The sequence below is a fragment of the Protopterus annectens genome, chromosome 5.part1, assembly GCF_019279795.1.
Source record: "Protopterus annectens isolate FY-2018-M chromosome 5.part1, PAN1.0, whole genome shotgun sequence".
NCBI lineage: Eukaryota > Metazoa > Chordata > Ceratodontiformes > Protopteridae > Protopterus > Protopterus annectens.
The window spans coordinates 721,202,101-721,226,508 of NC_056736.1; the positions used below are offsets into that span (position 1 = coordinate 721,202,101).

The 24,408-nt window shown below is 38.3% G+C and overlaps 1 protein-coding gene across 1 annotated transcript in view; it reads right to left on the reverse strand.

Annotated features, from left to right (window-relative positions):
* Nucleotides 1-24,408, reverse strand: part of GDPD4 (glycerophosphodiester phosphodiesterase domain containing 4) — a 1,130,252-nt gene that overhangs the window by 33,808 nt on the left and 1,072,036 nt on the right. The window contains exons 13-14 of the mRNA XM_044073350.1: nt 15,316-15,463; nt 13,932-14,014 (exon numbers count right to left, since the gene is read on the reverse strand). Of these exons, the coding sequence (XP_043929285.1) occupies nt 13,932-14,014; nt 15,316-15,463 (231 nt within the window). The remainder of the gene's footprint in view (nt 1-13,931; nt 14,015-15,315; nt 15,464-24,408) is intronic.

The following is a 24,408-nucleotide window of genomic DNA, read 5'->3' on the forward strand; positions in this document are numbered from 1 at the left end:
AGCTGTAGTCCCTATGGTACAGGGTTTGATTCTCTCAGCCCTCCTTTGCCTATAGGGTGACCTTGAGCATGTTACTTAACCAGACTGTGTTTGGAAGCAACTGGTAATTCGAACTAGGCTTCTCAGGGGTCCCCTGCAATGCAAGCCTAATAACTACCCATAAACCTGTTCCACTATTTCCCTGCAGTTTCTTCTGATTCTCCCATTTGCTGCCATACACCTTTACTTTTGTGGTCCATCCCTCTATCATTTGTAGAGATTCCTGCTCAGAGTTTGCTTGTAATGACACATCATCTGCACATTGATCTGTTTGCTAATGCGGTGCATCGTGAGTGTGAACAGCAGTGGTCTCAGAGCTGAGCCATGATGCATATAGCTCCCACTGGGAAACCCTCTGAGAGTCCTAATACTGCCTGTACTAGTGTCACTGGGTACTTGTACACAGTTCAAACTAATTCTACCAATATTTCTGGAACGTTGAACCATCACAGGACTGCCCAATTCAGCTTTCTTGAGATGCTGTCATAAGCCAAAGTGGGTTCTTAGCTCATCTTTATCTTCTTCTCCTCCTCTGTTTGTCGTGCTACAAACATTGGGTCAGGTGACCTACATCATGATCTACATGTGAACTGCCCTTACTTTCTACTCTGCATATCCGTTTATCTGCGCCTCCCTGCAGTACTTTCATGTAGTGCGACAGGAGTTTGATACCTTTATACTGCCCACAGTTGGGAATGTCCCCTTTGTTCTTGTACACTGGTGCTAGTACCTTTTATTCTACAGTTATCTAGTATACGCCTTTCTCTCCATACCACTATTAGTACCTTCCGGAACCTTTGCTCTCCTTACTCACTCAACATCTGTTTTTTTAAAACCTTTATTAACTTTCTACATTAAACAATGACATGGGTATAGATTTATAGAAAAGAAAACAAACCATTTTAAACATTTTTCATTTACTTCATGCTTTATACATATAAGGTTTCTTTTAAAAAATATAATTTACTCCATCAAATCCTGCCTTCACTTAAATTTCACTGCTCCTCTTCATGAATAGTATTCCTTATGTACTGTTCACACAAAAAACATTTATTTCTATATAATTGTTTTTCATCTGTTTACTAAAGATCTCACCTGCAATTTGCTTATCTCCTTCACAATATTGAATACTCCACAGATTTAGACTTTATTTTGTACTTCTTAGTAAATGTTTTTTTTTTTTTTTTTTTTTGCGGCCAATACCATTAATCTTAGCAAATGCATCTATCCAATTAAGAGGACTCACCCAACATTTTGGTCATATCTTCTGTGACATCATCTCTGCCTACTACTTTCTCTAACTTAATTTTCCTTAGTGTTGTTGTCATTTCCTGTAGGGTGGGCTCCTCCTCTTCTCTCACCATAGGCTGTGTCTGGGGCAGTACGACTTCTGTGGGGTTTCCTTCACTCAGAAGCTCCTGGAAGTTTTCCTTCCATCTACCTTTGACATCCTGTGGGCTGGTGAGCAGATTGCTGCTGGCATCCATTAAGAATGGTGTCTGATGACACTCTTCCTTATATTTCTATCGTTGCCTTGCAAACGTAAGGCCGAGTACTACATACAATTACGTCTAACTTCTCCCTAGTTTCATTTCTTTATACGTTACGGTTTTTAATGCTGTGACGGAAGTACACCACATTAATAAATCAGGATATATTTAAAAATTGTGACAGTATTGCTTCACTCTTTGATGTTTGCAAACATTGTTCTTCTCAACTACTGAAACAAGTCAGTGATTGTCATCTGTAATGTTTATGGGCACATTTCTTGTGCCTGGAAATTCTTTTGTACTAGCAGACCTTCTCTTGGAATAATTGGAAATATCCGGAAGCCCTGCCTCCACCACGATCTTGTTTCTGTTTTTATGTTTGGGTATTTTATAATTTTATGTTTCTCATTTTGCACGATAGTGCAGTCACTACGTCTGGCTACATAGGTGAGTGATACTATATTTGTCCATATTGCTCAGTCGCTCAGTTAAAATAAACCATCACAGTAACCATGAGAAAGGCAAAAAAATATATACAACCAGTACACAAGTAAATCCAGTGACAACAAAAATAAAAACGAACAAGTAAAATAGAAGTCACTGGAACCACAAGCAGCTGGTAATGAAGTATTTTATTAGACTCATACAGCTTTAAAATCGCTAGTAAAAACTTACGCCTTAAACAAGGCTTCTTCAGGCATATCAAACAAAAAATATCATCTACCACATATATAATATTAAATGGGCCCAGTAACCATGAAAACATCATTACAAGTTTTTTCTAAGTGGCTTTTGCCCACATGCTTGCTGGACATTCTTTCTCCCCCAGCTGGACTTGAGACCTCTTGTCATCTTTGGTGGACAGTACCCATAAAGAGGCAACAGCCACCTGAGAAGCCATTATTTAAGCAGACATGAGGGTTGATTGTGTCTTCTCTGGCATCCTGGCTCTAAGGATAGTTATGATGAATTTAACCACATCCATAGGGTGGGAGGATGAAGAGGAGTAAGCTGCATGAATACGGGTCTCTCAATGCCTTCCCCACATGGATACATACACCCATATGCCTACTATGAAGTCCCACCCACCCATCAGTGGCTTGGTGAGCTCAACATCCACCTGCATGCCAGATCTTCATTCTAACCCCCTCCCACAAGGGGACTAGTACAATCCACTGTAGCTGTTCCCCTTATCATCCCCATGACAGGCACAAATATCCTCTCCTGCCAGCTCTGTCAGTCATCTGATCCACTAATCAAGCCCAAATTGCCTGTGATATCATCAGGATGTTACCTGCTGTACCACCAGAGCAACCTGGCATCATTCTATACTTGAATGGGTAAACATTATAATATCAAGCTAGAATACAACTGAACACACTAGGTGAGTCAAACAAAGCCTTTAGGGCACACTCTCCTGTACTACCATTATCAGACTTTAATATTTCGGTTTAAGTTCCACCTTTTCTTAAATATTCTCAAATTAAATTTTGATCAACACATAATGTTACACTCTACTTTGGGATCCATTTTGTTTGGCATTTACTTTTCTGATCTCCAGACTATGAATGAAGATCTTTGGCTAACCAAGTTTGTTGATGAACTGTAAACTGGAAGTCATTGTCAAGTCACCTTCTGACACCCAAGCTTTTGAACAAGAACTTATACTTGTAAATATCTGGTGTACTAAAATGGGCTTAAATTAAATGCTAAAAAGTGCAGTATTGTCACATTTGGTAGACTACTCCTCCTGTAATCATATTACACTGACAATGACCTACTCTAAAATGAGAATGTTGTTACGGACCTTGGAACTTGGGTTAATAATTCGTTCTTCTTTGATCGTCATATAATGACAGTAGTCAGAAAGTCCTTCTCTGTAGCACAGCTAAATACCAAGGAAATATCATCCCAAATCCAGAGGTCACTGTCTCATTACATTCAGCATTGATTATACCAATTATTAAAAATAATTATTGAATGCAGTGCCCTATTTGGGATGCATTTTCCTTTACTGCCTACTTCTTACCTGCTGCTAAATAGTTTTCCAACTCTACTCTCCCAAAATGTTTTGGTGTATTTATTTAACATATGTTTACTGGGAAAGTCCAATTTCAAACAAGCCAATTTTCAGTGGAGGCCTGGGGAGAAATGCTCCAGACACACATCATTGTAACGTGGGAGAAAACCAGAGCACCCAGAGGAATCTCACATGAACACAGGGAGGACATGCTGACTCCACACAGAAGGCACCCCAGCCAAGAATTGAACCAGAGAACCTCTTGCTGTGAGGTGAAAATGCAAATTGCTGCACAACTGTGCCTTCCTGGTTATTATGGGAATAGATGCGATATTAGGTCTGCTTTCTTTGTGGCTCAGAATTTTCACCAGGTTTGGCTCTGAGAATACTAACTGATAAGTATGTTTCACAGCTGCAGATTTACACATATTGTTGATTATGAAGGCACATAATCTCACCATGACTGCAGTCTTAAATATATTAAGCGACAGTCACAGGCATTCACGTAGTTTCCACTTATATGGTAAGTGAGCCAACACTTTTATGTCTGTTGATGACACCAAAGCTATGTGATGTAACAGGAAGGACAACATAGTTTAGCTTTTAAACTCTTTCCCTCAATGTTAAAGTAATTCAGTATAGGAAAGTTAAAAAGAATTAAGGATAATTAAGACACAGTCATTGTTCATGTTCGAAAGAATGATCAAAGGAGTTCCTTCATCCTGGATAAGCAACAGGATATAGTGGGATTTCGAAACATCCTATCAAACCTGGGACAAACAAATCTGCTTTGAAAACTCCTCCCTACTGTTTACAGCAGCTGAACATCAAGAGAAAATGTTGGCACTGAGTCAGTGGCTAACAGTTTATTAATGTTAATTTAATATAATTTGAATACTTTTGTATAAATGTAAATTTGCCGGTGTCACAAGTGATGATTCAATAAATGTGTTTAAAAAAACAACATTGTGTAATAGACAGGAAATGTAATGCATGCCACATAGAGTGACATGTACAACCATTTCAAGTGTTACCTATCTCCCCAGGTACTACATGTACTGAACAGTAAAATTTCCTTCCCCAAAGTTTCTATTTAGACCTCTTCAAATCTTGAAGCAAAACATTTGAAAATATAAACAAGACAAAAAGGCAGTGAAGATGGTTTGCTTAATGTCAGAAGTTTCAACAATAAAATTAGTGACTTAGACATTTTTTCTGTTCTTGGGAGTATATTGACATCTGTATCATTGGTGAAACTTGGCTTAAAGATCCAAGATCCATATTATAAATTTCAGGAAATACTGCCTTTTGTTTTTCCAGTTCCAGGGAGTAGATAGCTGTGTCGCAATATTTATAAAGGTACACATAAAAATGCAGACGCCAGAAATGTATATCACAGCTACAAGCTATTCATAGAATAATTAAATTAGTTGTATTTATTTTATTACTTATTTATTTATTTTACATTTGTTAACCGGGATAGTCCGACTGGATACATGTCCATTTTCAGTGGAGACCCGGGGAGAAAAGCTCCAATGAAACATTTATGCAAAATATACAAACAAAATATACTAACATGTTTCTACTATATACAAGACCATATTAATGAGCAAACATTATTAAGTCATTGGCAAGAGCATTTAAAAATGATCAAAACATACAAACAATATTAAGTTATGTTAACTATATAGAGTCACATCATGCATCTGAATGGGGTATTGATAAGACTGTGCAGTCCTATCAAGAGACTGTGTGTGTAAGGCAAGAGTTACTGCAGTAGTGGAGAAGGACTGAAGTTAGTCTGATGTGGAGCAGGGACATAACCATTTGTTGTTAAGGTGGCTTTTGATAGACATTTTAAATTTGGTTAGAGAAGATTCCAGGGTAATGGATGAATGCAGGGAGTTCCAAATTTTGGGTATGTAAGATGAGTAGAGGGAGTCACCGGCATGGTTGTGGGATCTACTAACTGTTAATAGTAACTTACTTGTGAAGCGGAGTTGCCTAGGACAGGAGTACTGCTGAATTAGGTTGCTTAAAGACAGTGTTTTATTTGGGTGAGAGAGCAACTTATGAGCGATGATAAGTTGATTATAGATTAGTAAATCTGGCAGTTCAAGCCAGCCCAACTGTTTTAGGTTATGACAGTGATGGGTTCTAAAAGAGGTGTTTATTAGCAAATTTGGCTATTTGATTATAGCAGGTTGTCAGTTTGCTGGTTTCTGTTTTGGATAGATTGGTTAGGATTGGGGATGCATAAAGTAATGTTGAGAGGAGGTGAGTACGAGCAATTGCGGTCCTAGCAGTATGGGTCAGGAAGGACTTATGTTTGCAGAGACTACCTAGCTTTCTGTGAGTGTTTTTAATAGCTAGATTTATGTGGACATCATATTTTAAGTTGTTATTAATGGAGACGCCTAGTAGTTTTGTGTGGGATTCAGGTGTGATGGGTGAACCATTTTTAGAGAGGATATTGAAAGTGGCGGTAAGACTGGTATTTTGTGAGGGGTGAAATAGCAGGATCATGGTCTTTTTGGGGTTAAGAATGAGGCTATTGTCAATAAGCCAATTTTCAACTGAGTGGAAATTATCCTGGGTTTTATTGTGTAGTTCTTCCAGTGTTGAGGCACTGCATATTACAGTGGAATTGTCTGCGTATTGGATAAGGTTAGTGCTATTTGCAGCTGAGTGGAGGTTGTTTGTGAAAATTGAGAATAGCAAGGGACCCAGTATTGATCCCTGAGGTACCCCAAGTGTGACTGGTAAAAGTGGAGACAAGTTATTGTCCCACTGCACTGCTCGTTGCATGTCCCTGAGATAATTTTTGAACCAGTAGACTGTTTGATTGTCTAAGCCCAGGTTTTGGAGGTGGCAGATGAGTTTATCATGGCTAACCATATCAAAGGCTTTTGCTAGGTCTAAGAAAAGGGCTGATGTAAGTTTGCCATTGTACCTGTTATGGTTTATGGTATCTGTAAATGCTAACAGTGCTCTGGTGGTACTATGAACTGGACGGAAACCATGTTGTGTTGGAGATACGAGTTCCTGATTTATAAGGTGGGACATTAGTTGATGGTGGATACATATTTCTAATATTTTAGCCAGTGGAGATAGAACTGCGATTGGTCGGTAGTTGGATATGTCATAGGAACTACCCCCTTTGTGAAGAGTATGATATAGGCAGTTTTCCAAATCAGGGGCACTGTAGCTTCAGTGACTGATCTATTGATTAGTATAGTAACTGGTACAGCTATTTCTGCTGCTGCCAGTTTTAGAAATTCATTCTGGAGGGAATCTGCTTCTAGTGTTGTGGGTTTTAGCTGGGAGAGTAGTTTTATATGTAGGAGGTTGGGGTGGGTTGAAGCTTAAAAGTTTGCATATAGTTAGTGGAAGAGTGGACACCTGTTGCAGTGACAGTGAGATGTTGTTGGGCTAGAGCTTGTACGGTTTCAGTAAAGAATGTGTTGAATGATTCGGCTATGTTGTCTTTTGTTAAACCTGATGTTGGGGGTGGGGTAATGATTTTACCAGGGTGTTGTAACTTATTTAAACCTGCCCAGAATTTCTTAGGATTACTCATACTTTGGTTTTGATGGGTAACAAAGTAGTTTCTCTTGCCTTGCATAACTAGTTTTTTGGTTAGATTTCTAATTTGTTGGTAGGCTTGCTGTGTTATAGGGCTTTTATTGGACCTCCAGGCTACCCAGGCTCTATTTCTTTCAGCTATTTTTTGCCTAGTTTCCCTAGATAACCATGGGGCTGATTTTGACTTAACCCTAGTAGTTCTTGCAGGGGCGTGTCTGTTTACTTATATCTAAGAAGGTGGAGTTGAAGTGTTCAATAGCTTAATTTAGGGGTAGGTAATAAAGGTCAGACCAATTGTATAGCTTTAGTTCTTGTCTGAAGTTAGTGGGGTTAAAGTGTTTTTTTGTTTCTAATTGTTTGAAGTATAGGAGTTTGGGGTTGGTGGGAGTTGTATTTAAGTAAGAAAGTAGTTTGATGGTCACTCAATGCCTCTGGAAGGTTGCCGGCTAAGTAGGAGCAGGGTATTTTACTTAGTAAGATACAGTCTAATAGTCTTTCTTTTTTACTGTTTCTGACTACTCTGGTGGGCTGTTTGATTACTTGTGAGAAGGTATGAAGATTGATATGGTTAGTGGATATTTGAGAGGAGCATGTGAGCCAGTGTACATTAAAGTCACCTAATACAATGGTCTCTTGAGGCATGGATTGTGATAACCATTGAAGGAATGTCTCCATGGTAGGGATGCTACTGCCTGGTGGGATATAACCTGTTACTAGGTTAATGGCTTTTCTGTTACATATTTTAAGCTTTAAGAGAATTTCTGCTTTTTCGAAAGGGGGCATGGTTACCTCAATTTTAGTTATGGATAAACCATTTTTGTACAACAGGGCAATGCCTCCACCCTTTTTGCCTAGCCTGTCTTGCCTAAGGATGCTATATCCAGGTGGTAGGATCTCTGTATCTTAGGTAGATGGTTTTAGCCATGTTTCTGTTATACTGACTATATCTGGGGTGTATTGAGAGATTAGAGTGTGTAGTTCATGTGTTTTGTTGTTGATGCTTTTAATATTTAGGTTTAGGAAGACTAGACTGTTTAGTGGCCTAGTGGTAAGTTGTGTTATCTTGGGAAGCTTATGTGAATTGGCAAGAGGACTTGTATTGTTAGGTCCTGGGTTTGGGTGGATATATCCAACACACAGGATCTGCTGATGGACATTTTGCATTAATTTAGCTAGTTTTTGTAGTACGGTAAAGTATCTTTGGGTTGCTGTTGATTTGGGGTAAGAGGTAAAGAGTTTAAAATGGCTTCAGCTTACAGCAGTAGTGTGGTATAAACTGGAGCTTATTGTTAGGGGGGTAAGGAGATAGGATGGAAGTGAAATTTGCAGTGGATTTATGGGTTTGGGGGAAGTTGTCCTGTGAAGTTGTAAGATGTGATGTAATAGGTACATACTAAGAAGGTTAGAAGAGACATTTGCAGGAGGTATGTCTTCATTATTAAGGAGAGTTGTTGATAGGTTGGATTAGTAGAAGTGGTATGTGCAAATGTTTGAGGGGATGGGAGGGATGTGGATTGGTTGTTGGGTGAGTAGGGAGAGTGATTAGCTATGTATAACTCTAGGTGATACGGGGTAGGGGAGCGGAGTGAGCCTGCAGGGCGAATGGAGCAGGTAGAGCCAAGGAGAAGGAAGAAGGCAAGAAGAGCAATCAGTGGACAGAAAGGTAAGCTCAGAGGTAGGAAGGTATGGAGATGGAGCACTGGTTTACTATAGTTATAGATAGGTGATATCACAGCTGCCTGTCTTATATGGTCTTAGTTTCCCTGCAGAGTAGAAATTAAGTAAAGAAACCATTTACTTTTCACAGGTTCATAGGTATATAGTAGGTTAACAACCACCTAAGCCTTCATAAGACTAGCTGTGTAACCAACCCAACTGTACCCCTATGTATCACAGGCATTTATTAAGAGGGGTATGTTAAGAAGTTTCTAGAGGTTATGGAGGTTGTTAGTTTAGGCATTATTGCCTGCCTCTGTCTATCAGAGACATCAGTGCCAGACCTAGGGTGCCTCTGGTTTCCCATCCATTGGTAATGTTATGCTTAAATAGGGTTAGGGAGGGACTCTGCTTCACATAGATGGGGATCTATTCCAGAGCATGGAGATCCTCTGAGCCACATATCTGTCTCACCAACATGTCCTATTTATGTCACAAGCAAAATTTAATTACCTGGATCTAGTCATTCTGATGCTGTTTGTTTTGCAGATGTGCAAAAAGTCCATCAGAGCTGGATCTGAGGATGCCTTATATGCCAAGTGTAGATCACCTCTCAATAACCTGTAGAAGACTGAGTACAGAGACAGGGCTTTAAGGTGATATATGTAGGACAATGTGTTATCAAGCTGGATTTTCCTGGTAAGGAATCTATGTGGGTGTCCCAACTGATGCATACATCTGGTCCTGTACATTCAAAGGGGGCATTATACTCAATGATGGGCCTAATAATGGCTGAATAAAGTGGCATTTCCTTGGGCTTGGATGAAATGGCCTTACTTATAATTTGTGCAACAGAGAATGATTTTCTTACTCCCTTGGCCACATGTTGGTTAAAGGCTGGATTACTACCTATGCATGTTCCCTGATATCTGACCACTGGGTCAACTGTTAGGGGTATCTTGTCACTGGAGTAATTAGCATGGGTGGCAAATTTCTCAAATGCACTATAATGCAGTTTTATTCCATGACTTTGGCACCTGGCATTTGTTTTCATTAGACACTGCTGCAAGATGTTTGTTTCAATGGGGAAATCATAATCTACTGAGTTATGCAGGCATTTATGCCCAGTTCAGTGAGTTTGTCAACTATACCAGAGTGGGGTATTGTATCAAATGCATTAGCTAGGTCCAGGTAGGCTATGTACACAATTTCCCCTCATCCATTGCCTTGGTGACTTTCTTAAAGAAGTCCATCTGGTTTAGTAGCCATGAGCTTCCCTTGACAAAGCCAAAATAAGTTGGGTCTAGTGTCTGAAAATTGCCTATGTCTTTGTCTTATCAAACTTTTTCAGATCTACAGACTACACAGTTTGATGTACAAGATTGAAAATCTTTAATTATATCAAAAACCTGAAAGAGAAAATGGCGACTGTAACATCTTATCAATAAATACTGAAGCTATCACCCAGCTGCGGTGAATGTAACATCTTATCAATAAATACTGAAGCTATCACCCAGCTGCGGTGACTGTAACATCTTATCAATAAATACTGAAGCTATCACCCAGCTGCGGTGACTGTAACATCTTATCAATAAATACTGAAGCTATCACCCAGCTGCAGTGACTGTAACATCTTATCAATAAATACTGAAGCTATCACCCAGCTGCGGTGACTGTAACATCTTATCAATAAATACTGAAGCTATCACCCAGCTGCGGTGAATGTAACATCTTATCAATAAATACTGAAGCTATCACCCAGCTGCAGGACATAGTGAATGAAATTGCAGAAAACTGTGCAGACTTCACAGTAAACAAAGACATATATCGGAGTGCCACCCATACAAGTGGAGACATCACTTAAATACTTACAGACAGGATAATTGTTGCCAAAAGTAAAATTAAATAAAATCAGATTCCAAGGCACCATGTAATATACTTGGCAGTTTTTAATATGGAATCAAGGAAAACCTAACTAAATCTTTATCAACTGCTTGTGACCATGTTGTCACATCCCTGACAATGGCAACAGGGTGTAGTGTCACCAATCTACAAGGGGGGGGGGGGCACATCAAACCATCAGCCTGACTAGAATAATTCTATGTAAAGTCATGAGTATAGTCATAATGGAAATTTTCCAGAAAAAAAGGGGGCCCACTTCTATTATATATAGAGGCTAGGCTCATCTAGTTCTCAGTGCTGGTTTCCAATGCAGCTCCCCATCCCCTAAGCACTTCATCATCATCATCATCATCAACAACCCTCTTTTTCTCTTCTTTTACACGGGGTCAAGGTGCAGTGTTGACTGTCGCCATCTATCTCAATTCAATGCCACACTCCTGCCTTTTTCAACACTCATGTCTGACTGTTGCAGATCTTCTCTCACACAATCCATCCTCCTCTTTGCTGGACACACTCGTTTCCCTCTTGCCTTCCTCCTGTCACTTCAAGTGCAGAAAAAAAGAAAAATTTGAGTTTTATTTTTTTACTACAGCAAGTCAATTGGTTTATTATAACAACTGGCTTACTACAGTCAGATCTACCCCCCAGCTCTTCTACTGGAGAGCAAAACAAAAAAAAAAGGGGGAAAAAAATTACAAAATTTTATTATAGCAATTGACCTACCATAGACAGACTCACCCCCAACTCTTCCTTTGGGGGGAGAAATAAAGGACTTTACTGACTTTACTGCAACAATCAAATTAGATAAATACAGACAGATGTATACCCCCCAACAACCAAAAAAAAAAAAAGAAAAAAGGAAAAAAGAAAAAGCAATTTCAGCTTTTAATTATAGCAAGCCAACTGCTATTTTACTGACTTTACAGTAGCGGTTGTATTATTACTACTAAAAGATCCATGCCCCCCCCCAACTGTTCTATTGAAGAACAAAAAAATTAAAAAATCACTAGAAAAAAAAGTCCTCTACTTTTTTTAGAACTGTAGCAAGCCAATATTGTCTTGTTACAAGTCATCACAAATGAAGAGCTGGAGTGCCTTTCTGTACCAGGATTCAGAAATGCTGATAAAGGATAAATGTATCCAGGAACTGCACTTCTTCTTCATGTCCCCTAACACTTTGCCCGTTCTCTCTAGCCTCACTATGCTTCTGATGGAGGCCCATGGGATATATGCAAATTACTCCTTAAGGACATATTAGTGTTTCAGCTACATGGTTTAAGAATGCCCATGACTTTTTACTTTTCAAGTCTTTATGAGTACATTCAGGCCAATAACACTAAATCCCATTAGCTGTAGACATGCATGTTTCCGTGTTTTTATCGACATTTTCAGTCGAAACATGTATCTCTACAGCTAGTAGACTTTGGCTTTATTGGCCTGAATGTACCCATAAAGACTTTAAAAAGTAAAAAGTCATGGGCATTCTGAAGCTGAAATACTAGTATATCCTTAAGAGGTCATTTGCATATACCACATGGGCCTCCACTACAGGAAGTTTAAGATATTACACAGCGAAGACTCTAGCTTGACTGGATTTTTCTTACAGTTTTTACTGAATAGTTTGTCAGCATGACCCTTTATCCTTTGGTTTGGATCTTTTAAAACTTGTAAAATTCTTTGAAAGGGTAGCAGTAACGGCTGGTTAAAGGCAGAAAGTGCTTGCTGCTTATTTTAAACCTCCCTAAGGCATTGACTCTATTTCCCATAATGGAATAACTGACAAAATCATTAAATGCCAACTAATACATAACTTGATGGAAGAAAACACTGGTTAAATAGCATGACACAAAAAAGTCAGGATGGATATGGTTTATCCCGATGGAGGCAACCCTTAGTGTATCACAAGGCTACACACTCAGGCAACTTCTAAGGCTATTTCCTTTGGGGCTACAACACTGAGTAGAAAAGTAAGAAGATATATCCTGCAGCCAGTGTAGTTCTAAAGGACATGTTCTATCCATTCGGGGAATTGTTGAACCATGTTAAAATGTACTGATCTGATCTGTTACTGAATTTAAGGCTGCTTTTTTACCTTCAAACAAGTCTCCTAACAAACTGAAAATGCTCAGTGATTCCTTATTAGAAAATTACAGGGTTAGAAAACTTGAACTATTCAGACAGACTTCAAAATCTGTCATTATATCCTGCTTAACTTCTGCCTGGTCTCTTAGACAATGTCTGATCTGGTTCAATTATATCACAATACATCACTGAGGATGTTAACACCAAACCAAGGAGCCTAACAAAAAGATACTTGTATACATTATGCAACACTTTCAAAGTTAGAGAATCAGATTCTCCTTACCAGTAGAAGTTAATACATTTCTTAAAAAAATAATTACGACGTGTATGCATATGGAAGTAGAAAATATCAACATGGGATTACTGTAAACAACAGGTCATAAGCTTGACAACTGAACCTATAAATCTAATCAGTCTTTGTGAATGATGTCTTTCCAATTCTTGTCATCATTTGTTTATGTTGAACTGCTGACCTTCTGTTCCCACATATGTGTACACTTTATTTTATTTTTATTTATCCTTTGTTGTCCAGGTTAGTCCCACTATGCTAGTAACCTGTTTTCAGGGGAGACCTGAGGTAGTATTTGTACTACTAGGGGAACTTTGACCAGGGCATCTGGGAATTTCTAGTAGTCTTTTTGAAAGGTGTTGTAGGATCTTTTACATCCACCAGAGCTACCACCAACTCAGGCAGTTGGGGGTCGCAGTTTAACGTATCATCCAAAAGAATGGCACACTCAAGAGCAGAGAACCTCTTCCTTATGCTGCACTACAGAGTCAGTAATCATTCTCCCTGATGTGAGGACAGAGCCCACAACCTTCTGCACCAAAGGTAAGTGTGCTACCTGTTTCACCACTAACACTTTTTCACATGCTTGTTCTTTACCAGTTGTTATTTTTCTGATAAATTAATTTCCTGATATAAATGCTGCTTCCATAAATTTGTCAAGACAATATGCCATTCTTACATCATCGTCGGTGAAGTAGTAACCCATACAGAATGCTACAAAAAATGAATGAATCTATGGGGATTGGGGAATCTGATGAAGAAAAGTATCAGTAAATCTGAAAATGCCAGCTTTTCTTTTTTTTTTTTTGTTTTGTTTTAGGAGAACACTCTCATAGTTAATCATCTACTTGTAAATTGACATACTCACCAATGAAAAGCAAATACAGCTAGGATTAATAATGCTGATACCACATCTGTTAAGATCCACATAAGCCTGTACTGCTGTGGTGTCTGAAAAAAAGAAGAGCGAACAGAATAAAAGGATTGAAGGGTTTGCAGAGACAAGTAAGAATCGTTACACAAGGAGGAAAGAACAAATAATGGCTATAAGATAATGCCTGCTGCGACTTGAAAACTCAGAAACCAAGAGCCAAAGTGCCTCTGTTTGAAATGTCACATGTGAATAATGTTTGCACTAGAGTTACTGAATGCATTACATAGCAACAATACTTACTGTCATAGCAATGACCCAAGATTAGGAGCATGTCTGGGTACAGGGACTGTAAAACTCAGTGTGGCTGCATTTACAGGTCAGTGCACTCTCTTTCAGGTGAGCGAAACTCCTAACATATTCTGCATTGCTGATCAGCTGGCAGACAGTATCTAGAGATGTGGTGAAGGGTGTTAAAAGCAGGGAATGCAACATGGGAAAGCCCATGAGTCTTGAATACCCATTGTGTGACAAGTCTTCCAGCACTATGGAAAATTAATAATATTTGTTCTGATCAGTTAGGGTGGTGTTCACCTTTGCTTAACATGATATACTGTCATTAGCTTTAGCTGCTCTGAGAACAGAATCATCTCCACATAGGCTCTTAATAAAAATACCTTGGCATGTAGATAAACCACAACAGCAAAACATGAATGTTGGGAAAGTGTCACAGCAGGAATGGATCAATGCAAGTCCGGAAAGGTGTAAGCTAGTACAGAAGGGACTGGTAATTAAAAAACAAAGAAGGCAAACCTCTGTTTGGGCTCTGTTTACTTGCATTATACTAAGCTTCTGCTGCAGAATGACAAGAGAGCATAACTGACCAGAAAACTTAGGATTTCAACTGCAGTGCAATCTAATAAAACACTCTTACCAAAGTAATAACTGCTTTTGTTTTGCACTGACAGTTAGTTATGCATATACTTAAACATGGACATTGAAATTTATAACAAAATAAAATAAATAATTATTTCCACAGCTGTTTACATCATTTCTTATTACATACATTACTAAGATTCAGTAAATAACCAAACACTATTAACTGATCTTAGAACATAGATTAATATTTCTCTGTTGATAAGTTTAATTCAGTAATTATATTCTGTGATTATTTTGTTTATTTTCATCTCAATATTAGACTATTTCTTTTTGACACACAATAGTAACAGTATTTATAAATACCATAAATGAAGGAGTTACATTTTCCAATTCATTGTAATCATTTTCCTGTTTACTGTTAATAAGCTGTGAAGAAGTGGGAATGAATACTCTTGGTTATTCATTTTTATTTCAAACAAATTTAAGATGTTTGTCTACTTACCATGAAAAAGAAAGGTGTTTTTAAGTCTTTAAGGATATGCACAGCATTGGTAGTGACGGACTGCACACCAGAGCACCACGCCAGTGAGAACAGCCACGGCTCACTTACTACATACAGGTTGGTGGTGATATTAGCATCAGAATATTTTCTAAAGGAAATAAAATCCCACACTCAAAGTCAAAATTTACTTTAGACTTTCCGTGCACATTACAAGATTCTGCACAATCAGCGATAAACTAGTATATGCAAAAGGAGTACACTGCAAAAAAAAAATAGCTACAGCAATGACAATTTTTTTACTAATTAATGTCCCAGTTTTAGGACTTGATTCCCACAAAATTTACAAGTGACACTGTGGTAGAGGATGACAACAAAGTGCCTCTGGTATTCATATGCATAGTAAGCAGGGGGACAGCTTTTATAAACACGATTCATCGATACGGATCACAACACTGAACACTGGCCTACAACAGAAAGTCTGTTTTTTTGAATGGCGTGCAAGACAACATACTACACAACACTGACATTCCTGACTGTTGTTTTGTGTTTCTTACACTAAGTGCAACACAGATAGTTAAGTATATATCAAGACACTTATGTCATTAAGAATCTGTTCCCTCCCGTCATAAAAAATCATCATATACTAGACATGACTGTTTATATACAGTCATTGCCACAATATAGTAATAAGGACACTTCCTACTGGCAGGAATTCAGCAGCATTACTGTGAATGCTTGAGATGAACTGGCTGTGGTAGCCAAAACCACAAGAACTCTGAGAACTCTGAGTTTTCCTACCATGTAAAGGACTTATTTTACAAATGCTTATATATATATATATATATATATATATATATATATATATATATATATATATATATATATATATATATATATATATATATACACACACACACACACACACACACACACACAAACAAACATGTGTATATGTGTGTGTGTGTGTGTGTGTGTGTGTGTGTGTGTGTGTGTGTGTCTGTGTGTGTGTATATATATATATATATATGGGTTTATATAACATTATCATGTTTTCACAAACTCGAAATTCATATCCATATGCCCGAGTTTCCAAAAACTCAAAAGAAAAAAAAAAACAAAAATCTGCAAGCCCCCTGCACCCCCCCCCCACATCCCTGCAAAATATATATACCAAGTCTGAGAATGCACTACAGTGGGGAAAAGGGTAAATTCCCAGAGCCATACTGTATTGCTATCTCCATACAAATGCTTCATTCGGGAACTTACCCGTTTCCCCACTGTAGTGTGATTTCAGAGTTGGTATATATAATTTGCAGGGGTCTGAGGGGGGCAGCCCCTCACATGGGAGGTGCAAGGGGTGTCTGCCCCCCTGAAAAAAAGAATTTTGTTAAGTTTTCTTTTGAATTTTCCGAAACTCGAACATATGGTCCTAACCATATGAATTTCAACTAGATAATATAAGATAACCTATCTTTCGCTCGCTCTCTCTCTCTCTGTATATATATATATATATATATATATATATATATATAGACATACACACATGTTTTATTTTACTTTACTGCTGTTATGCTGCTGAGCTCTGTATGCTGAGCAATGTATCAGCAGGAAAGGGGATGACTGCATTAAAAGCAGTATACCACCTGTTTGTATGCAGCTAGAGCCACTTAAGTCACCCAAATGGATCCATGTACAGGTGGGTCATTGTTTGTGAACTGTGTGCTGTCCTGAGGAGGGGACATTTCCATGCACAGTGTGCGGACAACATACTGTGCTTAACTGATTAGTCATAGTGGCATAACATTCAGTTCTTTCCGAGTCACAATGGACTTTGGTGTGCACACCAGATCTAATTCACTTTGCACAGTGTTTTACAAACAGCACCCAGCAATCATAACTAGAGAAGGCAGAAGACTTACTTATTTTTTTAAATAATCTTCTGCACAGTCACTCACTCTTCTCCTAAGGTATCTGTCTCTCTCTGGCCCCCATCTGGCAAAGCATCTGCTTCAATAACAGCATCCCTAAGTCTTGCTTCTGACTCCGAGGTGGTGTACCTGCTGATGGTGGGCAGTAAGGAATGAGGTGACCGCCACAGTGGTTCTAAGCATTAACAGGGGAATTTTTTCCCTTTATAGCTAGCACTCTCCCTTGTTCCTAGGTAAGTATTGGGTAACCAATTTGCCAACCATTACATGGCTAAGCAAAACCCCCCATTCAAAAGCTGAAAAATGCCATCCAGCGTCAAGAAGGCAAGGCAAGACAGACTGAGAGAGAGGCTGTGCAACAGCCCATCCAATCATCTAGGTTTACTTTGAAGCCATGAAGATGGTGAGGTTGCTACTCTGGCCTACAGTACAAGCTTGTTCCAAACATGAGGGATATGATGTGATATCACACCAACATGTTTTATTTATCTGATGATGAAAGTTTAGTTGCTTTACCAGGTTTTAGAGCGACCATTTTATTTCTTTTTTTTTTTTTGAAGGAATAACAGATCAAAGAGGGTTGGAAAAGGCCATATACAGATATTTAGCGAGGCATCTAAAAGAGACTGAACGCAAAGAAAGAGCTGCCAGTCTATCCTGATCACTAAGATTTCTGAGGCCACTGATTTTTTTCTTTTCAGTTATGAATCTGTGAGGCCTCTCCATTTGAGTAATATCTTTAGACAGATACATGCAAAACGTACATTACATTCATCAATGGGTTTGCTGAGATTCGACTAAATGAGAATTAAGACGACTTTGGATTTAGTGGCGGTGCCGTTGGAAATCAGACGAGCCATATAAAAGGCTTTCCTAACTACTCTAGAGACATGATGATGGCATGTTATGGAATTATCAAGAAGAATACCTGAATCCCTTAATAAAGTGTCTGATTGGAGGGGGTGTGGAATGTACAGTATACGGTAAATGAAAATGTTTTATTTAACAAAATGAACTGTGCTACATTTTTTTCACACTCAGTTTCAGGCCATTGTCCTTGCACCAGTTACTAACATAATATAACCCATACTGGAGTCATTAAGAGATTGAATAACAACACTCAAATTTATATCCATATGCAAACTTAGGTAACCACAGGCTAGTGACGTTGGCCTGAAGAGCTGAGAAACTGATGCCAAATAAGACAAGTCCCAACACTGAGCTCTCTGGTACACTTCTGTTAGCTTTTTTGCTTTCAGAAAGGATACTTGCAAGTCTAACCACTTGGTTACTTTCAGACAAACAGTTAGCTCTCCACCACATAACATAAGGATTGATGTTAAGTTTTATGAGTCTGTCAATAACATCTGCATGGGAAATAGTGTCAAGGGTCTTGGCCAGGTTCACATCACCACTATCCGCTGCTTAGGTTACTCTTTAAAGCAATTAATAAGGTTAAAGAGGCAGAAATTTCCTTTGACAAAGCTGAATTGCTGAGGTTCCAGGGTTGACTGATTTTTAAAGTCGGAATTAATAAAGTCAGAGATAATGTACTCATACGCTTTTCATATGAGACTAGTGAGACTAATTGATCTATAGTTACCAGGGTCTGTGGCTGGACCACCCTTGTATAATGGCATTACAGTGACTTTTCCAGGTTTCAATAATATAAACACTGGAGATGCTTTGATTAAAGAGGTTACATAGGGGTTCAGAAAAGCCATGTAGTGCATGGAACATGCTGACTACGCTGCATTATTCCGAAAAAAGACAAAGTAGTTAAGTGCTAGAATGGTGCATGACCTGACCTTAACATATGTTAAGCACTTCCTGTGAAAGTTGTTAAGGTTGGGTCCCATTCTAGGTAGTAAAATCTGCGTTTACTGACTAGCAAATGGCAGCGGCAGAACAAAATATTTGTTTCTGCCTGCTATCCATGCAGTTAACATATCCCTAACTTCCTGTTTAAAAAAAAATTAAAAGAGAGTAGTTAGAATAACAGGAGGTGTGTTTACCTACATAATCTGAAGAATGTGAACACTGAAACTCAATGTGCTTCATTATTTAGTGACTTCAGGCCTCAATGCTTTTTTTGAAAACCACATACTTTATCAGAAACAGACCAAAAATATGAAGCAATAATCTGGATGTCCTGTGAAAATCTAGATAGCTGAGAGATATGGAAGTAAGCTTAAACATAATGGACTATGTTACACTATCTCTCTGACACCACTCGCTAAGTGTTTTACAGTTTTGAAAGCCAAGAAAACACTTTGCAATTTTTTACTCTTTAACTAGTAGTATATGGAGCAGATAAAGCTTCATGCACTACAATGAATTACAATCGTGTCACCGATCATTCCCCTAAATTATTCTATCTATCTTATTAACACTGTTAAGCAAACTAGTTAAGAGCTTAAGGGCGACCATTAAAAATATCAAAGTTGAGTATGAGCTTAAAATGGCAACTAAAACAAAAAAAATGTCTACAGATCTTTAACTGAAGTTAAAAACTAACACATAACAATGTTTAGAGCTAGTCCACAAGAATACTGCACACTCTGACCCAAAGCAAATAGCTAATGTCCTAGATGACAAATTTAGTGCAGATTTTCCTCCCCCCACAATTACTGAGTTATTGCTACTCCATAGATTCCATAATCCGAGCCACCCCCTTTAATTACTGTGGAACAAGTTCTCTCAGACCTCGCAAAAGCAAAGAGCGTGTCATCCATGGGGCTTGATAATATACCAGGTTGCATGATTATTACAATCGTGTCACCGATCATAACCCTAAATTATGTATTCTTGACATGGATTCCAAGACTCACCTCTTGAGCGTGTCATCCATGGGGCTTGATAACATACCAGGTTGCATGATTATCAATGCCAAACACAGAGGATTTTGATTGTGCCACCGATCGTCATGACCTGCTTATTATGTGTTTCAGACATGGATGCCAACGCTCAAGAGGTGAGTCTTGGAATCCATGTCAAGAATACATAATTTAGGGTTATGATCAGTGACACGATTGTAATAATCATGCAACCTGGTATGTTACCAAGCCCCATGGATGACACGCTCTTTGCTTTTGAGAGGTCTGAGAGAACTTGTTCCACAGTAATTAAAGGGGGTGGCTCGGATTATGGAATCTATGGAGTAGCAATAACTCAGTAATTGTGGGGGGAGGAAAATCTGCACTAAATTTGTCATCTAGGACATTAGCTATTTGCAGAGTGTGCAGTATTCTTGTGGACTAGCTCTAAACATTGTTATGTGTTAGTTTTTAACTTCAGTTAAAGATCTGTAGACATTTTTTTTGTTTTAGTTGCCATTTTAAGCACATACTCAACTTTGAGCTTCTTAATGGTGACCCTTAAGCTCTTAACTAGTTTGCTTAACAGTGTTAATAAGATAGATAGAATAAGACCTCTTGCATTAAGTTTTAAGGAAGTTCTTGCTCTAGTTAAATAATTTACTTTTATGGGTATTCCACCCTTCATCATCACCATCATCATCATCATCTTCATAATCAACATCAACAACCACCCTTTTCTTCATTTTCTATATGGGGTTGAGATACTGCATCAGCATTTCAAGGCTGCTCTCTTACCTTCTTCAACAATCATGTCTGTCTGTTGTAGGTCATCTCTCACACAATCCATCCATCTCTTTGCTGGACACCCTCACTTCCTCTTGACTTCTTCCTGTCTGTCCCAAATCATCTTCAAAAAATTGTCTTCTTTCCTACACATGTCCAAATCACCATACTCTGTTTATTATGATCTCTTCTACAACTAGAACTACCTAGGTTTCTGCTCTGATGTCCTCATTTCTTCATCTGCCCACAGTAGGCATCGTACCACCCATCTCAGGCACTTCATTTCCATCACCTCTAGCTTCCTCAACTGATCTGCCTTTACTGCCCAGGTTTCCATACCATACAGCAGTACTGGTTGTACCACTGTTTTGTACACCTTGCTTTTACACTTCTTTGGCATTCTTCTGTCACACACTACCAGTGACACTTGCTGCCAGTTGGCTGCAGCCCCTCTGATTCTAGCTTTGACTTATTTTTTCTCCTCAACCACCTCTCCCAGATACTTGAAGTGATTAATGTGTCCCTCTGTCTTCCCTTTTATCTCAGTTCTCAGCTTTTTCTGATTTCTCCTTTTCCCCTATACAGTCATTCCAACTGTCTTCTCTGCACTCAGTTGAATCCATGACTGCAGTTTGTTTTTAAAATTGTCATTATATTTGGAGCAGATAGAGACTTCCTATCAATATAATTATTTAAGTGGGAGTAGAAGTCAGAGGCATATGTAGCAGCATCAGCTTTGGCAAGGGGAGCATTCAGAGGAGGATTACAGCAGCATTTCTTTAAGTCATCATGTAAGAAGGCTTGCTTTTGAGAAATCCCTAAACACAGAGGTATTTACAGGGGAAGAACCACCATTTTTAATTGAAAAGGTCACTAATTTATGGTCAAATTTAACAAGGCAGGATGACACATATGGAGATGCGAAAGAAGTGGACCTATTTGTAAGGATTAGACCATGGATACTGGTGCCCCTAATGGGATGGTTAAATATTTGTAAAACAAAGTTAATATTTATAATGTCAAGGAAGCACTGGGCATGCTGACCATTGGCGGTGTAGGTCAGCCAGTTTATTGATAAGTAGCTAAAGCCACTCCCCCCCCCCACTCCCCGTAGAAAGGTGTTAGGTTTAATACAGATTTCAGCTAATGTATTACAACAGCTATCTTATTGTCTGCGACAAACATATAATAATGCATGTTATCATGGGTGCACTTCTGTTCTCACAACTGTTTGTCTGTCTACATAACTGCTTTTATGCACCAACTAGCTGCAGCACTGCCCAGCTCCCTTCAGGAGTCAGACACAGATTTCGCTGCTCCTAATGACCTCACCATAGTTGGAAAAATGGGTCAGTAGCATATCAACCCTATCTCCCTAGTTGACATAATTGTTCAACCCTGATTCTCAGCAGTTATTTCAGAACTAATATCTCAGTGTCAGGAGAAGCAGGAGACAGAATCCTTGCTTATGGCATAAACCTGTGTTTATCTGGTTGTACAGCAACAGGAAAAAAAACTAATCATTTTAACAGACCTGCAGATTGAACAAGGCATGATTCAGTAATAGCTAAGAATACACGCACCTGTACTAAAACAATACAGGCTAGTAATGGAAATAATCTACAGAAAAGTGGGAATAATACAGAATATTAACTGTTTCCAATGTCTGTGACAGCTGAGAAACATGTATGACTGAGAAGCTGTACTGCAAAAATTTCAACTTAAGACCTGGAACAAATGCTACAGACACAGTGAAAGCATTAACTACGAGCAACTACAAAAAAGACATCAGCCATTATCATATCAGTTCTCCCTGTATGGTGAGAGCAGGAAGGAAAAAAGCAATATGGCTGATCTGTTTGTTTGTGTGTAACTTGCATCATGTACTTGCCCCTCCCAGGTCATTCCTCCTACACACTTAACTATTCAAGGTAGCCTCGAAGGCATTGGTGGTCCTAAAGTCCATTTTTCACTTGGTACCTTGTGCCTTTTCCACTGCTGTTGCTGAGGGAAAAATGTTTTTTGTAGGTTTAAACTGATGTTTGTGTCTTTATTTCAAAATCCATGCCCCTTTATTCTTCTTCTTCTTCTATCATGGTTATTCTTTAACAGTATCCCATTATACTATCCCTTCATTATGTTAGATATGCATAGCTAGACTGAAAGTAAGAAGCTTAAAGATGCACTTTAGCTAAATCAAACATAACTTTGAATAGCATTTTTGTTCTATAACAGATGAGGTGATTAAATTCTCACTAGTTTATTTCTCATTTTTTTTTTATTTTTCAAATACATTTGAATGAATTCCATAGTATTTTTACATGACATCTTAAATGACTATGTACACTATTTACATTACCTGACACTATAACAGATCTTAATGTATACAGTTACTTTACAAGTAAGTCCAATCCATTATCAGAGTGTCTGATCAATTTATTGTATATTGTCAATCAACGATAAGACCTTTCCCCAAGGGTTGTAGATAAAAGGCTTTGGATAAATTCTTAGTTCTTTAATTTTAATTTCCAATAATGCTGTGGTCTTCTGAAGGCTGTAGAAGTCTTCCAAAGCTGGTATTGTGTTTGTATTCCATCTTCTTGTTACACACTTTCTTGAAACGGTGAGTATAGTCCATACTAGATTCATGTTTGTCCTAGACAAATGAGGACCTTTGTTCACATTTAATAATACAAGAGCTTTAGTTAAATAAAAGGATTCATTCAATAAAGCTTGTAGAAAGTTATTAATACCATTCCAAAATGGCTACATTTTAACACAATCAAAGAAAATCTGGTTCCAATCTGCATTGTGAACTTGCTCACATTTTCAACATGTTCCTTTCATGGAAGAACTAATTGTATTGATTCTGTCTGGGGTTAAGAATGCTCTATGCAAGCATTTCCAATTAAAAACTTTCCAGTATTGTGCAAAGGATGTATATTTTATCGATAATAAGATATTTGTTTTAATATCTTCAGTTAACTGTATTGAGTGTTGGTTTGTTATATATTTCCAATATGAGGTTTTGGGTGTTGTTTTATAGTTTATCAATATTTTGCAAAATTTTGAAATACTGTTTCCCATGTCAAAGTCATTATATATAATTTCATATATGTATTTTGTAAATGTAGGTATTTCTTTAAATGCAGAATTGTTAATTATTCTACTTACATCTTGCAAATATGCAGAATACTCTGTAAAGTTAACCAGTCCTGTTATGGAATTTTGTATATAGGTTCATAGGTTCATAGGTTCATAGGTTCATACTAGGCTATCTGCCCTAGGGCATTTATAAGCCTAGCCAGAATGTGTTTGGCTTTCGCCACCCATTTTAAATTTATTTTGCTATGCCCTTTTTCGAGGTTAGTATACTGTGCCTCTATCTAACAGTGACACAGAAGTGATACCGGGGGGTATCTCCCATCCACTCATCAAGATTCCTCTTGAAGAGAGTCAATGAGGACTCTGCCTAACCTGGACTGGGATTTTATTCCAGAGTGAAGGGAGCCTCTGGGTTATGAATCTGTCCCTCCAGCATGTCCTATTTATTTCAGTGCTGA